This window comes from Condylura cristata, unplaced genomic scaffold (genome assembly GCF_000260355.1).
Source record: "Condylura cristata isolate star-nosed mole 26May11 unplaced genomic scaffold, ConCri1.0 scaffold00003, whole genome shotgun sequence".
NCBI classification, from domain to species: domain Eukaryota; kingdom Metazoa; phylum Chordata; class Mammalia; order Eulipotyphla; family Talpidae; genus Condylura; species Condylura cristata.
The window spans coordinates 49,057,767-49,074,949 of NW_004567104.1; the positions used below are offsets into that span (position 1 = coordinate 49,057,767).

At 35.1% G+C, this 17,183-nt stretch overlaps 1 protein-coding gene across 1 annotated transcript; it reads right to left on the reverse strand.

Annotated features, from left to right (window-relative positions):
• Positions 1-5,535: 5,535 nt before the first annotated feature.
• LOC101634443 (olfactory receptor 5AC1-like) lies at positions 5,536-6,456 on the reverse strand. Its single transcript, XM_004675268.1, has one exon. The coding sequence runs from the start codon at positions 6,454-6,456 to the stop codon at positions 5,536-5,538; it is 921 nt and encodes a 306-aa protein (XP_004675325.1).
• Between the last annotated feature and the right edge of the window lie 10,727 nt (positions 6,457-17,183).

Genomic DNA, 17,183 nt, shown 5'->3' on the forward strand with positions numbered 1-17,183 from the left:
CAGAACAAAAAAATTTATTATGAGAACAAATTAGAAAATTTGTCTACCTTAAAATATGAAAAAAGGCTTTTTTTCTGAGAATCAATAATCAGCTTAAGGAAATCCATAACCTAAATATGCTATTGCCACTAAAAATAATTGTAGAATGAGTTTTAGAATTCTTTTTTAAAAATATATGCCCATGGGGTGCTACACATGGATACACGCAAAAACATTAACTGAAAACTGAGAATCTTAAGAGATTTTTTGCTCTATTACAGCTTTCCCTATAACCTCAACCAATTATTACTATTCTTTTATAGTTTTATTTCCTGTAGCATATATTTAAGTCAATAAGTTTTCAGAATTTTTCTCAAGATTTATGTGATAGATAGGAATCTTTTGGAGTTATCTTTACTAACTTTAGCCATTATTTTCGTGTTTTTTCCCATTAGAGAATTTATATTGTACTCAACCATAAATTTAAATTTAAAATCTTGCATTCTAAACAATTAGAAATAAGTTAGATTTGAGCTTCAGAAATTGTTTTAATTATGAAAACTTCACATCATAATATAAACTATGAATGTGTTTAATTTTTATCATTGTTCAGTTTTTCTAGATTTAATTTTTTACTATTAATTATTTAAAAACTGAAAAATACATGTCAAGACTGTTATTTCCTTCTGTCTGTCCAGATTTTGTTGCTGATTTTAGGAAGAAAAAATCCTATCTAGGATTTTAATTTCTTACTTAGATATTTCACCATTTAAACAAATTACAAAGTATAATAATGAAAATTATAAAACCTCTGGATTCTTGTCCGGCTTCAGTGATACACTGGGAAACTGGAATTGTGCTCACTTTCTTGCAATAATGTAAAAAATGCAGAAATGAATTAGTATTCCTTGTCCATTGATTTTCTTTGGGAACTCCAAACAGAGGGAGATAGCATTTCTTTCTTCTATTTCTAGCCCTATTCTTTTTAAAAAAAATTTTTGAAATTCCCTTAATACTTTAAAATGAACCCCCGAAGGGTAAAGTCACAGTTTTTCTACTGGGCATTGAGAGCTAATTATCTAATCATCCCTACACAGCTAGTTATAACAATTAAAATGACATATTGTGTCTTCAGGGTTGATGTAGGAGTGAATTTACAAATTATCACTGGATGGAGTTTATAATAAACGTACTTTCTTTTATTTCCTTTAGTGATGCACTACCAAACTACCCTACTTAACTTACACATTTGGAAATTCTGAAATTTACTTTAGAACAGCATGTCCACTATTGCTCCTCTAAACCTGCTATTTTTCTAATGGACTCTGTTTTAGTTAGTAACAAGCAAACTGTCATCCAGAGACACATCAAGGACGTTAAACTCCTCCCTTACCTGTCTGCTATGGGTTCTGTCCGCTAAAGACACCTTGATCCAACTCTCTATTTCCATACTTACCCCTAAAGTCCGATAAGTATTCATCTTTGCCTAAATTTATTAAATAACCTACTAACTACACTATCTGCCCTGCTAATTCAGTGATCCATCAAGCCACTGCAGCCCGAGTTTGATTCCTACCAGGGAGCTGACCCTTATGGCGCAGCAGACCTCTCCCATCTCACCGGCTGCTCCCCTCCGCAGTGTATTTCAGTAGCTCTGCCTGTTCTGCTCCCTGCTTTTGTCTCTGGTGAATCCTCACACTTCTCTGCACCTCTGGCCTACACCGTAACTCTTGTATGAATAAATAAATATCTTAAAAATATATAAACAATTTCTTATTGTACAAAGAATAACAACAAAAAATCCTTAAGCCTAAATGTACAAATCCTTATATTAAGAAATAGACCCATTAACTGTGCAAAGTTGAGGAGGTGTTTTTTGCAATATATGTGAACATTGTTTATAGTAATACTAACTGAACTTGCAAATAACCCTCTATATCTTAGTGGGTTGACATAATGGAAGTGTAATTCTCCCTCATCAACAAATAAAAAGCAAGGCTCCTAAATGAAAACCTATTCTATTCCAATTGATGAGTCAAAATTCTATATACTTTTATCTTACTGCTCAAGCATTTTCCACATTTGACTTCTTCCACTGTGTTCTTATCTAGATCAAACTGGAAGGAGGAAATTAATAGGGACTCTGAATGTGAGGCTTTTATAAACCAGAAATATATATTCAATCATATGACTACAGCCAACTGTAGTTGACTCTACAACTGAAAAGGGAGGTTCTGTGTTTAGGAAAAAAGAAAATGGATTTGGTGAGCAGCTAAGAGTTCCTTTTACTTGTACTTCTGAATGTCATCTCTTTAATCCTTCCTCCACCATGGAGCAAAAGCTCAGTCTCTCCCCAAGTATGTCAAACCCATCCCCATTTAGTCCTATTAACCAAAAGCTAGGCTCTGACACTCTGTTCTCTCCATCAAATCCACACATGGCTATTCTTTAATTTTCTTTCTGATAGTCACTATTAGTGTACAGTAATGTATCACAATATATTTGGTACCCCAGGATATTTTTTAAAATATTATTTGCTACATATTATAGTTAAACACTATCACTGTACAACTTTTATAGATTGTATCTGTCATCCTATGAAGCATATGAATTTCACAAAGGCATTCAAGCACTTTCCTGGTTCAGTTGGCAGTATGTTATTAATATCGTTAACCAGTCTATTTTTCTAGAACATGTCCAAAAAAATTACATTTCCTTCAGACACAGAGCAGAATAATTATACAACCCTAGGGCAAGACCATCAGTTATATTGTTATCAACCCCATGTGACTGTAAAATGCTTCTGATTCTCATTCATGATCTGTATTTGAAAGATTTCCAAAACAAAAGTCATATATCTCATACCTGATATGGTGTTAATAAGTAAGGTAAGGTAGCACATCTGGCAAAACAATAAACAATGCAACATTGCCTTGTTTGTTGTTTCCACTATTATCAGCTGTGACCTAGATGTTTATTAAAGAGAGTAGGATGGAAAAATAAATTAGAATATAGTAGGGACCACCATAGCTCCAGGCTTTGAGTTCCTGAGAACGACATTAATTGTACCAAAAGGACCTGATATACTTCTCTAGGTCATGTCCTTGGTCTGATGTTGGCCAAGTTCTATAATTCTAGTCAGTGATCTGTGGGATAGTCCAAGGAATAGGTTATGGTAATATCCACCATATACTATGGAAAAACAGAAATTAATTTTAATCTTTTTCATATTTACCCCTGAAAGTATATATCAGACTATGGGGGGAATATGAGAATATATAACCTATTGAGAGCAGAAGGAAGGTATCTAAGGCTATTCTTTATCCTGTTAATACCCTTGAATGGGTGGTTTTACCAGATTTTGAGGTCAAAGTATATTCTTGTTGAAATTCATGGTCTGGTCTCTCTTAAAAGAATAGGGTCTGGGTGTCCTCTAGGCCTCTCTCAGAAGAGATGACTTAGTAGCCTTTTTGAGTCATTATTATACTTTCCATCTTCATGACCCCACCTACCCTTAGCATTTATCTCATTCTTAGCAGAGTATGATATTCAGAGCAAATATTCTCTGGCTCCAGGAATCTCCAGCCGCATGCCATGAAAATATAACGAGAGAAGGAACTTCTACAACTAAAATTCAAGACTCTTGTCTACACAGCAGGATGAAGTTTATATTGATGTAGCCAGATATAAAAGGAACAGAGCTAGATATGAATCCTTTCTAGAGGACTAAATTGAAATCTAGGCAAAGACCCCTATTTTCTAAAACTACCTTTTATAGGTAACATATTGCTCCCCTCACCCCCTGAATGTGAACCTGTGTATATGTTAGGTTATTTGGCAATGGGGAATTAATATTGTAGATTGAATTATAGTTGCTAATCTTTATCTGGCCTTAAAAAAAGGAGATTGCCCTCAATTATCTGGGTGATAGCAGTGTAACCACAAGGGTCCTGAAATGGAAGAGGGAAGCAGAAGAGTCAAGGGCAAAGAAAGAAGTGACTATAAAAGATAGGCACAGCGAGATGCCACAGTTCTGGCTGTGAAGATGGAAGAAGGGGCCCATGAACCAAAGATTGTGGATGGTCTGTAAAAAGTGGAAAAGTAAAAGAAGTGATTTCTTTCGAGTATTATGGAAAGGAATTTGGCCTTGCTGACACATTAATATTAGTCCAATACAATTTCCATGGCTTCTGAAATACAGATATGTAATATGATATATTTATGTGATTTGGGGCCACTAATTTCGTGGTAATTTGTTACAACAGTTGAAAATCTATTACCTCATACCTAGCATATCTACCTCTCAATTTATAAACCCTGTTATTTTATGAGGGGTAAACTAAAACTTAAATATCTAATTCTTCTCCTACCATTGCTATCTTTCATCTTTTCTCCTTGACTGGAGTCCAGTGGATCCTCTCCCCACTTATTCCTCCCTCTGATAGCCTCAAATCCTATAGTCTGATCTCTAGGGCTTGTTACTGGTTTGGTTTTATCTGACTGTTTTGTTTCCCTGTGTCCACATGTAAGTGCTACCATTTGCTATTTGTTACCTCAATAGAAGAGAATGTCATAAAAAATAAACTTGAATTTAAAAAAATGCAATACTGCTCAGCTTTAAAATAAAATAAAATCCTACTACCTTGTAACTCCATGGATAATCCCAGATTATCATTTATTATTATATCTATCATACATTATTCATTATATCATTTAATGAAATCAACACGATGTAGAAAGACAAACAAACATGATTTCACTCATGTGGTATATAAAGAAACCAAACAAAATAAAAAAAAATTATACAGAGGATTTGTTTGGGTTGAGTTTTCCTTGAAAAGACTATAATTAAGCATAATTCCTTAGGTCCATCTGTGTTGCTGCAATGACAGGATTGAAATAAGCCACACAGAGAAAAACAAACACCATATGATCTCACTCATATGCTATATAAAGAAAATTAACAGCTATACTAAAACAAAAACAAAAACAAAAGACCTGTTGGATTATAGGACCTATTAACGGTTATTAGAATGACAGGGGAAGGGTAGGCAAATTGGGAAGAAGGGACAACATTATGATTAAGAGGACAACATTATGATTAAGTGGACTTCTTGTGGTTAGATTAGTGAAGGATATGCACATAGATTTTCAAAGATGCATACCTGAAAATTGTATAATGGTATTTCAAGAAATAAAAATTTAAAAATAATAAGTAATCAGAAAAAGTATAAAAAGATGTGAGATGTGTATAAGTAAAAATACAATTCATTCATATTTCAAAAGCTCAGGAATTTGAGAATTTCACTTCATTTCATCCTTGACAATGAATTTAAAACAACTAGAACAAAAATTACCAAATGGAGTCTTTCCTTAATGTGTTCACTAATTATTTTAATGATTGCAATAACTTAAAACTAAGACAATGATATGTAGTCTGAGTTTTTTTATTCATTTATTTAATTAGCAATTGATTATGACTCTACTATGTGAAAAAACACAAGTCAGAAGTTATGTTTCATTTAAATAGAAAATGGAAGTTTTCCAGAAAAATATTTATTTCTTTATCACTTTCCTCAGTGCCCCCAAAACCTCCTTGTTTCGTAGACTATAAATAAAAGGGTTTAACAGAGGAATTATAATTGTATAGAACAGGGAATACATTTTATCTTGATATTGATCTGGTCCAGACCCAGGAAGCACATACATGAAGAAGAGAGTGCCGTAGAATAAGGAAACAGAGAGCAGATGGGCACTGCATGTAGAGAAGGCTTTGCTCCTGCCCTTTTCAGACTTCTTTTTCAGGATGGCAAAGAGGACACGAGTATAAGAAACTATGATGGTCATAAAAGTGAAAGCTTGTATAAAAGTTGAGAAAATAAAAACCACCAATGCATTAATAGATGGATCAGTACAAGAAATTGTATATAGTGGCAAGATTTCACAGTAGAAATGGTGTATTATATTGGACCTGCAGAAGGTTAATCTAAATAGTAATCCTATGTGAATTATGAGATGCAGAAAACCAATTACATATGACATACTTATCAAACGTGTGCAGAGTCTGCTGGACATCACCACTGGATACAGCAAGGGGTTACATATGGCTACGTAGCGGTCATAGGCCATGACTACCAAGAGGAAGCATTCTGTGGTGGCACTGGAACCAAAAAAATAATATTGGGCCATACACTCAAAGAGGGATATCATCTGATGCTTATCTAAGAGATTGACAAGCATTCTGGGAGTCACAGAGGATGAAGTACAAGCATCTGCAAAGGCCAAACTGCCGAGAAAGAAATACATGGGGGTGTGGAGGTGGGGGTCCCTCCAGATGAGAAGAATCAGTCCCAGATTGCCCACCATAGTGATGAGGTAGATGACCAAGAACACCAAGAACAGAGGGACCTGCAGCCCAGGACGATCTGTGAGTCCTGTGAGAACAAACTGAGTCACCTGTGTCATGTTTGCTTCCATTGTATTCACGTGAAGTGATCACTGCCATGAGAGAAGAGGGGGAGACAAATGAATCAAGGATCATGAAACTAGTATTGGGCTGCAATGTATTCTCTATTGCATAGACCTTTCCTCAGGAAATTTGGCAGTATAATATTCCTTTTTAAAAAATACGCGAGAAAATAATGAGCATATTGTAACAATTTTAAACCTTAAAGCTTCTTTTAAAAAGGCTTTAATCTGAAAATATGTATTACTTGATAGGCTAATGAAAGGGTTGTAGACATCAATTAACTTGGTCCAATTTCTTGTCTCATAAATTCATTAAAATTGAATGGATTGATATAAAATATTACTGATGTAAGACTAGAAATACATAATACATTTTATTTTAAAATTTCTTAAAGTTAGACACTTTCTCAGAAATGTTTTAATATTCTCCTATTGAACAAAGAGTACCTCCCTCTTTGGTATTATATATATATATATGTATATTCCTTACTCTTACACATTAATCAGTTGACATTAAGTTAAAAATCCTATTATTACAGTTCTCTTCATTACCATCACATTTCTCAACTACATAGTTAACAAGTCAGACAAAATTTGTAATAGTCTCTTGATTATACTTTTCTCAATCTACTGCAAAAGTCTAATAATTTTTTTTTTAGTTTTCTCAATAAACTGTCATATGGGATCATATTTATTCATTCTATCACAAATATTTATTTAGTAATTCCTAAACTGAAGCACTGTAATTCTTAGGTCAGTCACACATAGAATCCAAATTTTGCCATGACACCATAATACTAAAATAACACCCTTTTTTAAGAATACAAAAGAAACAAACTATCCACCCTTCCTGCATATTGGGGTTAAATCTAAGAGTCACGTTAGACATGCCAATGTAGGTAATTATCATAGCTCACTGGGAGTGACTCAATATTTCAGAGGCAAAATTCTAAAATGATAATAAGATATCTTTCTGCTTTTTCTTTCTGCTCTTTTTGATACAGGAAATAAGATGGTCAAAGTTGAGGTAGAATGAAACATTATAAAAGACACCACATTGGAAATAATAGCTAAATTTATTAATATTATTTAAAAAGCAAAGCAAATGAGAAGAAAAGATTAGAAATATAGGCTATGAGTGGACAAGGCACATATGAACCTCAAACTAAAATCTTATTTGTGAGTTTCATGAGTAAGATGGTAAGATCCTGTTGAAACCCAGGGTGGGAAACTTAAATTACTTCAACACGGTGACAAGTCGTGCATAATCCTGCATATAAAATATGCTTTATATTTTCAAATCCCTACCTTAGAGAACTAAAGCATAGCCTACCTGTTCAGGAATGCTGACCACGCAAGGGGATATTTAAGGTCTCATGTCTCTATGTCATGTGAGCGTAACTGCTACAACCTAGTTGCCTATTTGTACAGCCCTAGCTGAAGACCATACTCTCCACGTTTATAATTACCCACTTGGTAATAAAAAATATATAAACAGTTAGACTCTGGAAATTTAAGGATAATAAGGTTTGTGAGAAAGCAATCCTGATGAGGATAATCTTTGAACTCTAAAAATATATTGAAGAATTGGGGTATTGAATATAGAAAAGCACCTTAGAGTTTTTCCCCTCAAAGACGGGATAGTTTGAGGAAAATGTACTCTGTTTTCATAGAAAATATGAAAAGAGAAAATTTGTTTGAGATTTATATTAGGCATTAAAAAGCATGAGCAGAGGGGCTGGTGACACTGGCAGCAATGACTAAGCACACAGCTGTCAAATTACTAACATTTTGCCCTCCCTAAAATTCAGTAATGAGGCGTGGCTCTCAGGCGATGGGTTGAGTCTCTCTTCCTGCAAGTTCATGCATGCACTAACTAAATAAGAATTAGGTTGAAGCAGAAGTCATAAATTGCCTTTAAAATCAACATAGCTGTAGATTCTTAACTGTCGAAAAATCTTCCTGATTCTTCCTGATCAGGATTAAGGAAAGCCGGAAAGAATCTTCATTTAATGACACAAATTATTAAAGAAATTAAGTAATAAGCTATTATTCTGGCAAGGAAAATCCTAACAAAAATAAAACTAAATTTCTGAAGATTTGAGTCGTAGGTCTACTTCTATGTTACTAAGGAATATGCCAGTCACTTAGAATTCATATTTTAAGGTTTCCAGTGCAACGTATTAGGTTTTACAACTAACACTCCAGCCCACAGTCCATGAATAGACTGTGACTCCTCTTTGCTTTTCACTAGATAACATAGCATAGTAGTCAAACAAAAGTTTTACAATAGCATCAGTTCAGGTCTTTATTCTACACATTTTAACTTTATACCCATAAGGGTTCAGAGGTACTGAACTTATTTAGCTATTTCTACTTTGGTTCTAATCCATTTGGTAGATAAATCATCTGAAATTTTTTTAAAAGAATTTGACAACTCATGAGAAACTCTCAGTCCTAAAAGGATACGTCCTTCCTCTTTTCATGCAAAGAATAATGAAAACAGAGCACTGAATTCTCACCCAATTCATGTAAGATGCAGCGGTGCCATAAAATATAAATTTTCAAGAAGAGTTCTTAAGATAGGATAAAAATATCAAAGACAATTACTCATATTGTTTTTCTTTGTAAAAGCACTTTGGAGGGAAAGATATTTATATCTTCCCATCTTCCAACCTGTTTGTTAAGATAATATTGAAACTCCCTTAATGCAACCAAGATTCCCTATAGATGATATAAGTCTACTGGGCATTATAGACTAATCAACAAATCTCTAACATGTGCATTATAACTATTACTTTTAAAGCTTTGTTTTTCTGTTTTTGAAAATAAGGGAACTATAGATTAATTATAGAAATATGTTAAAAGGTTGAAAAGCCCAAGGCAAAATGAATTGTAATCTTAGTAAACACTGATATAGCTAACTTTTTACACATGCGTGTCGATACACAAACACACACATATAGTATACTGTTTTTTAAAAAAGATTTATTTATGCATGCAGAACTGGGGTACAGGCCAGAGCTATGGGGGACAGAATGGGGGACAGGATAGGCAGAGCAAGGAAGTACACTGCTGAGGGGAGCAGTGGGCTGGACAGGAGAGGTCTGCCACGCCATGTGGGTCAGCTCTGGGTCAGGGATTGAACTCACACTGAAGTGGCTGTGCTAGCTTGCAGTGCTGTGTCCTAACCCTATAGCCACCAGGGAGGGCCCTATATAATATATTGTTACAAGATAAATTGAGGCATATTAAATACACTAAAAGATTTTTTTTTTTTTTTACCAAAAAGTACTTTAAATAAGGTAGCATACAATATAGGAGACAAAAAGGAATTGAGACTGAAGGGATTGTGCAAATGTAACACTTTTATAGATAGGAAAGAAGGGAGTAAGGAAGTTCTATTAAACAGGAATCTGGTTGATTATTTCAAGGTTATTTCTTTAAGATTAATTTTTCCCCATGTGGTGCTGAGTAGGCATTTCCTGATTCTCTACTTTAAGATTCCTGTGTTGGGAGAGTCAAATTTGTAATTATGCTCCTGGTGTTGTGCACATAGCATATCTATGCTGAGACATTGGGTCTGTTGTCTTTTGGGAGGGCTCTTTTTAACTATATATATATATATATTTTATATCATCATCATTATTATTATTATAGTTTATTTTTACATCACTTTGCACCTTTTTTCCATCTCAGTTGTAATCCCCATGGACTTCCCATCACCAATTCACCTGTGTGCCATTACCATAGTCCCTACACTCCAACACCCCAATTTTTATCCCATTCCTCACTCCACCCCTGTAAAATGTCTTTGGTATCCACTTGTTCATTATTATTATTTTTCCCTCTGGTCCTTTATGCTCCTGCTATAAGTGAAGCCATATGATATTTTTCTTTTTCTTTCTGGCTTATTTCACTAAGCATGATCCCTTCCAGCCCATCCATGTTGCTGCAAAAGGAATGAGTTTATTTTTTTGATGGTCGAGTAATATTCCATTGTGTGTGTACCACATCTTTATAATCCAGCCATCTGCTTTTGGGCATTTGGGTTGATTCCATATCTTTCTTATTGTAAACAAAGCAGCAATAAACATGGAGGTGCAGGTGTCTTTTTGAATCAGTGTTTTTGTGTCTTTTGGGTAGATACCTAAAAGTGGGGTTACTGAGTCATATGGAAGTACCATGTTTAGTAGTTTGAAAAACCTCCAAACAGTCCATAGTGGCTGTGGCTGTATTAGTTTGTATTTCCACCAGAAGTGCAGGAGAGTTCCTTTTTTTCCATGTCTGCGTCAACATTTGCTGTTGCTTGTTTGTTTGTTTTTTGTTTTAAAGATTTATTTATTCATACAGAACTGGGGTACAGGCCAGAGATGCGGAGAGTGAGAGGATTCACCAGGGACAGAATGGGGAGCAGAACAGGCAGATCCACGAAGTACACTGCTGAGGGGAGCCGTGGGAAGGTCAGGAGAGGTCTGCCACGTGGATTTCCTCCGGGGCAGGCAGGGATTGAACTCATGCAGAAATGGCTTAAGCTTCTCAGTGCTGTGCTTTAACCCGCTGCGCCACCAGGGAGGGCCTGTTGTTGCTAGTAATTTTAAGATGTACATTCTCACCGGTGTGCGGTGGTATCTCATTTAGGTTTTAATTTGCATCTCCCTCATTACAAGTGATGTTGAACATTTATTCATACGCTTGTTGGCCATCTGCATTTCCTCTTTGGAGAAGTGTCTTTTTAGCTCTTCTGCCCATTTTTGATGGGGTAGTTTATTTTTATTGACTTTGATCAGTTCTTTGTGTTTATTTGTGACCAATCCTTTATCGTTAGTATTGTGTGAGAAAATTTTTTCCAAATCAGTGGAAAATGTCTGTTTGGTTTTTGTACTGTCTCTTTTGCTCTTTAACTTGATGTGCTCCCATCTGTTTATTCTTTCTTTCACTATTGTTGTGTTGGGTGTTGTATCTTCAAAGGTGGATGTTGTGCATCCATCTTTGCTTCCAGGTATTTTATAGTTTCCCTTCTATGTCTAGGTCTTTAATCCACTTCGAGTTGGTTTTTGTGCATGGTGCAAGGTAGTGACTTAGTTTCATTTTTTTGCATGTAGCTTCCCAGTTTTCCCAGCACCATTTGATGAACAAACTTACTTTGTTCCATTCTATATTCTTTGCTGCTTTGTCAAAGATTAGCTGCACATAAACCTGTGGGTTTTTCTCTGGGTTTTCTATTCAAATCCACTGGTCTGTATATCTGAACAACAGATATATTTTAAGATAAAATTATGTCACTGGCATGCAGACTTTTTCATGAACTGTTTTTAATTTAATATCACATACATTTGGTTTCATTCGTTTGAAGAACATGTGGATTTCTTTCCTCTGGTTACATATCTTTTCGTGAATCTATAGTTATAAAGTCTTAAATTTGAAGCTAATTTTCCCTAGCAGGAATACACTGTTAAGGATTTTTTTTTTTCACATCTCTTCAAAGGCACTCTTGGAAAATTATTTCAATTTACATTTTACAATACTGATTTTAAAACAACTCACTTTCCAAACTTTAAAGTACCAAAAAGAAATTAAATATATAAATGCACACGTACACATCATCATATTTATCTATATCTACATATATGATGAAACTTTGCAAGAAATCTACCTGACCTTTCATATTTGACAATCATGTAAAACCACTGAGAGAGCTGAAAATAAGTTTAAATTATAAACCCTCATTTCCATGTTCCTTTAGTACTTTTAAACTTTTTGGTGAAGAACTCTTTTTGTTCTTGGGTCTCCTTTCTAATATCAGGTACTTGCGTTTCTGTCTTTACTAACCTTCAAGAGACTGATGTTCAATATCAGTCTTAGTTCTAGAGAGAACTTATACAATTCAATAAAAAGAAAACAATAATAAAAATGGTCTGGTTAGCTACCCCAAGAATGCAAAAATACAGATCTGAAGGGAAACCTGCTTCACTGTTTACACTAATCAAATGCTGGAAACAGCTATGTACCCAATACAGATGACTAGAATGAATACAAAATTGATTAAGAGCTTAGACTTTGGAAAGACAGACTTTGGTTTAAATCTGACTTTATCTCTAAGACTGGTTAATAAATTCTCTGAAACTTGATTCCCTTCTTTTGACATAACATTAATAATCTGTATTTACAAGGTTATTACAAAAATCAAATAAGAGGATGAGTGTTAAGCCCTTACCACTGTATTAGACAGGAGGTGTCATTAAATAGTAATTCATTTTAAAGATTACTTATTTATGCACACAGAACTGGGGTACAGCCTAGAGGTGCAAGGGTGAGAGGATTCACCAGAGACAGAGCGGGGAGCAGAACAGGAGATCTACTGCATATACTGTTGAGGGGAGCAACAAGTGAAACAGGAGAGGCTTGCCAGTCATGTGGGTCAATGCCATGGCAGGAAATCAAACTTGTGCTGCAGTGACTGTGGATAGCTTCAAAGTGCTGTGCTTTAACCCTAAATAGTAATTTAAGCTATTTGTGCAAGTTATTTTTAGTTATGATAACTAAATCGGCTGAGTTCTTCTGTTAAGGAATGTGTTTGCATACACAAAAATTCAAATCCATGTGTCATGTTGCTGATTTTCTGACAATGGCAATTTAACTTTAGATAAAACAACTTTTACAATTAACTGAAGCCATTTGCAAGTAGGAACAGAAAGAAAATAGGGATATATTTATCTAAATGTGACACAACTTATGTAAGGAAAACACTGTTAGGTTTACCTGTTTTAAAGAGAAACTTTTAGATATTTTAATGGATATTATAAACATATCTTACAGCTATTTACTTCAGATTACATTTTTTGGTAACTAAGAGACTTTCATTCCAAGGTAAATGAGTATTTTACTCTTAGTGCCATCAAATAACCACTCCAGGTTAAACTTGATCCAGCTTCTTCCAGATTTCCCAAATATTCCCAAATGCATTGCGTTGCATTTGATTCCGCATTCATCAGGACTCTTTCAATCCAGAATGGCTTCACTTTTTCCCCCTTCATTTACTTTTGTTAATCTCAACAGTTTATTGCTTTTTTCTTTTCTTTTTGCTTTTTTCCCAATGGCTTTAACTAGTTGGAAGAAATGGACCAATTATTCAATTTTTCTGTGGAATGTTCCTCATTCTGGATTTGTCTAGTTAGCTTTGTTTGACTTGTTTTTCTGTTCCCTCTATTTTGCTATTCTCAATGAAATTACATCTGAAGTATTTTTGGCAAGAATATTTCATTTATGATGTTATGAACTTCATATTGCATCACATCAGCAATTAAAAGTATACACATTGTGTATTCTTGGTATGAATACACAAATTGTTAAGATGTCTGTTCTTCCCAAATTTGATCTATATTTTCAGTGCAAACCCAGTTAAAATCCTAGAAGAATATTTTGTCACTATGATTCTAAAATTTATATAGAAAGGGAAAAGAGCCAAAATAACTAGCACAATGTTGAAGGAAAAGAGCAAATTTAGAGGACTGATGCTACCAAACTTCAAGGCTTATTTATCAGAAACTACTTATTGTAAGCTTAGTGTGAAACCACAATAACCAAGAAAGTGTGATGTTGAGGAAAAAATAGGCAAATAGATCAATGAACAAAATAGAGAGCCCAGAAATAGACCTACATAAATATCATCAAATAATTTCTGACAAAGTTGCAAAGAGAACACAGTGAAACACAAATCATCTTTTAAACAAATTGTCCTGGAACAATTGGGCATCCACATGCAAAGAAAAAAATATAAACCCTAGACCTACAGACCTTGCACACATCATGGAAATTAATTGATAAGATCACAGACCTAAATGTAAAATGCAATACTACAGACCTCCTAGAAGATGACACAGGAAAAAACCTAAATGGCCCTAGTTATGGTGAAACCCTTTTAGTCTCAATACCAAAAGCATTATCCATGAAAAGAAAATAGCCTTGATTAAAGTTTAAAATGTCTGCTTTGCAAAATGGAATGCAAAAGTACAAGATGAGTCAGGCAGCTAGTTTCAAAAGATAGCTGAAAAAACTTTTTCAAAATATTTAAGGAACCTTTTAAGACTCCAGAAACCCTAAAACAAGCAGGTCAGATTTAAAATGGGCCAAATCCTTAACAGATATCTCACCAAAGAGAAGCTATTTAGGTGATAAATAAGTATATAAAAGATGTTCTAGATACTAAGTCATCAGGGAAATGCATATTTAAAACAATAAGATGCTACTGCCATATTTTAGAATGACCCAAATCTGGACTGGCCATACCCAGTGACAAGAATATGGAGCAACAGAAACTCTCATCCATTGCTAGAAGGAACACAAGATGGTACAACCACATTTGAAGACAGTTTGGTGGTTTTTCATGAAACTAAGCATATTTTCCCCATATGATCCAGGAATTGCCCTCCTTTTATTTACCACAAAAGAGAGAGAGAGAGAGAGAGAGAGAGAGAGAGAGAGAGAACTTCTGTGTATGCAAAAATCTGTATGTACAGAGCAGCCATTCACAATTGCCCCAAACTGGAAACAACCAAGATGCCCTTCATAGCAGATGCACCGATAAGTACACTGTGACAACTCCAAACAATGGAGTGTATAATGGAAGTATAATAAAATAAAAGTATCAAGCTATGAAAAATTATGGAGAGTTGAAATGGAAAGATATCCCCTGCTCATGGATTGGGAGAATTAACATCATCAAAAGCATTATACAGATTTAACACCATCCCAATAAAAATCTCAATGACATTCTTCAAAGAAATAGAAAAAATATTGATGAGATTCATATGGAACAACAAAAGACCTCAAATAGCCAAAACTCTCATGATTAAGAAAAAACAGAATGGAGGCATTACAATCCCAAACTTCAAGCTATACTACATAGCTACAATAATCAAAATTGCATGGTACTGGAACAAGAATAGACATACAGACCAGTGGATTTGAAAAAGAAAACCCAAAGAGAAACCCACAGGTTTATGGACAGCTAATTTTTGACAAAGGAGCAAAAAGATACAATGGAACAAAGAATGTTTGTTCAGCAAATGGTGCTGGGAAAACTGGGAAGCTACATGCAAAAAAATGAAACTAGACCACTATCTCATACCATACACAAAAATCAACTCGAAGTGGATTAAAGATCTAGACATAAGAACAGTACCATAAAATACCTGGAAACAGGCCCTCCCTGGTGGCACAGCGGGTTAAAGCACTGCATTAAGAAGCTAAAGCCACTTCCGCATGAGTTCGATCCCCGCCTGCCCTGGAGGTGACCACGTGGCGTGGTAGACCTCTCCTGACCTTCCCACTGCTCCCCTCAGCAGTGTACTTCATTGATCTGCCTGTTCTGCTCCCCGCTCTGTCTATGGTGAAGCCTCTCACCCTCCACATCTCTGGCCTGTACCCCAGTTCTGTATGAATAAATAAATCTTTAAAAAAAAAACAACAACCTGGAAACAAAATGGGCCAAACACGACATACACTTCAGCGACATCTTTAAAGATAGAGCACCCAGTGCCACAATAGTGAAGGCAAGGATAAATAGATGGGACTACATCAAGTTAAAGAGCTTCTGTATAGCAAAAGACACAGTATAAAAGACAGAAAGACATCCCACTGATTGAGAAAAAATTTTCTCACACAAAACTAGCGATAAAGGATTTATCACAAAGACATGCAAAGAATTGATGAAACTCAACAAAAATAAACTACCCCATCAAAAAATGGGCAGAAGAGCTAAAAAGACACTCCTCCAAAGAGGAAATGTAGAGGCCAACAAGCATATGAAAAAATGTTCAATGTCACTTGTAATAAGGGAGATGCAAATTAAAACCACAATGAGATACCACCTCACCCCAGTGAGACTGGCACAAACAATCTTCAAACAACTAGCAACAACAAATGTTGGCGAGGATGTGGAGAAAAAGGAACTCTCCTGCACTGCTGGTGGGAATGCAAACTAGTACAACCACTATGGAAAACTGTTTGGAGGTTCCTCAAACTGCTAAACATGGAGCTTCCCTATGACCCAACAATCCCACTCCTAGTATCTACCCAAAAGACACAAAAACACTGATTCAATAAGATACCTGCACCCCCATGTTTATATCTGCTTTATTTACCATTGGAAAGATATGGAAACAGCCTAAATGCCAAAAAAAAAGAAAAAGATGGCTGGATTAAAAAGATGTGGTACATATACACAATGGAATATTATATTACTTAGCAACCAAAAAAGAAACACATGTCTTTTGCAGCAACATGGATGAAGCTAGCTGGAAAAGATCATGCTTAATGAGATAAGCCAGAAAGAAAAAGAAAAATACCGGATGGTTTTTTACTCATAGCAGGAGTATAATTGTCAAGGCGAGAAAATAATAATAATAATGAACAGCCATATACCAGAGACATTTTATGGGGGTGGAGTGAGAAAGGGATCAAAAACAGTGGGGGGGAGGGAAGAGCACTGGACAATGGTGATGGCACATGGGTGATTTGGTGATGGGAAGCCCATGGGGATTACAACTGAGATGAAAAAAATGCACAAAATGGTAAAAATAAACATTATATATTAATAAAAAATTATGGAGAGATATGTATATTACTTAGTGAAAGAAGATGATTTCAGGAAGCTACATATTGTATAATTCCAACTGTATGCCTTTCTAGAAACAGGTACAACGCTAGTAACAGAAAAAAGATCAGTAATTGGA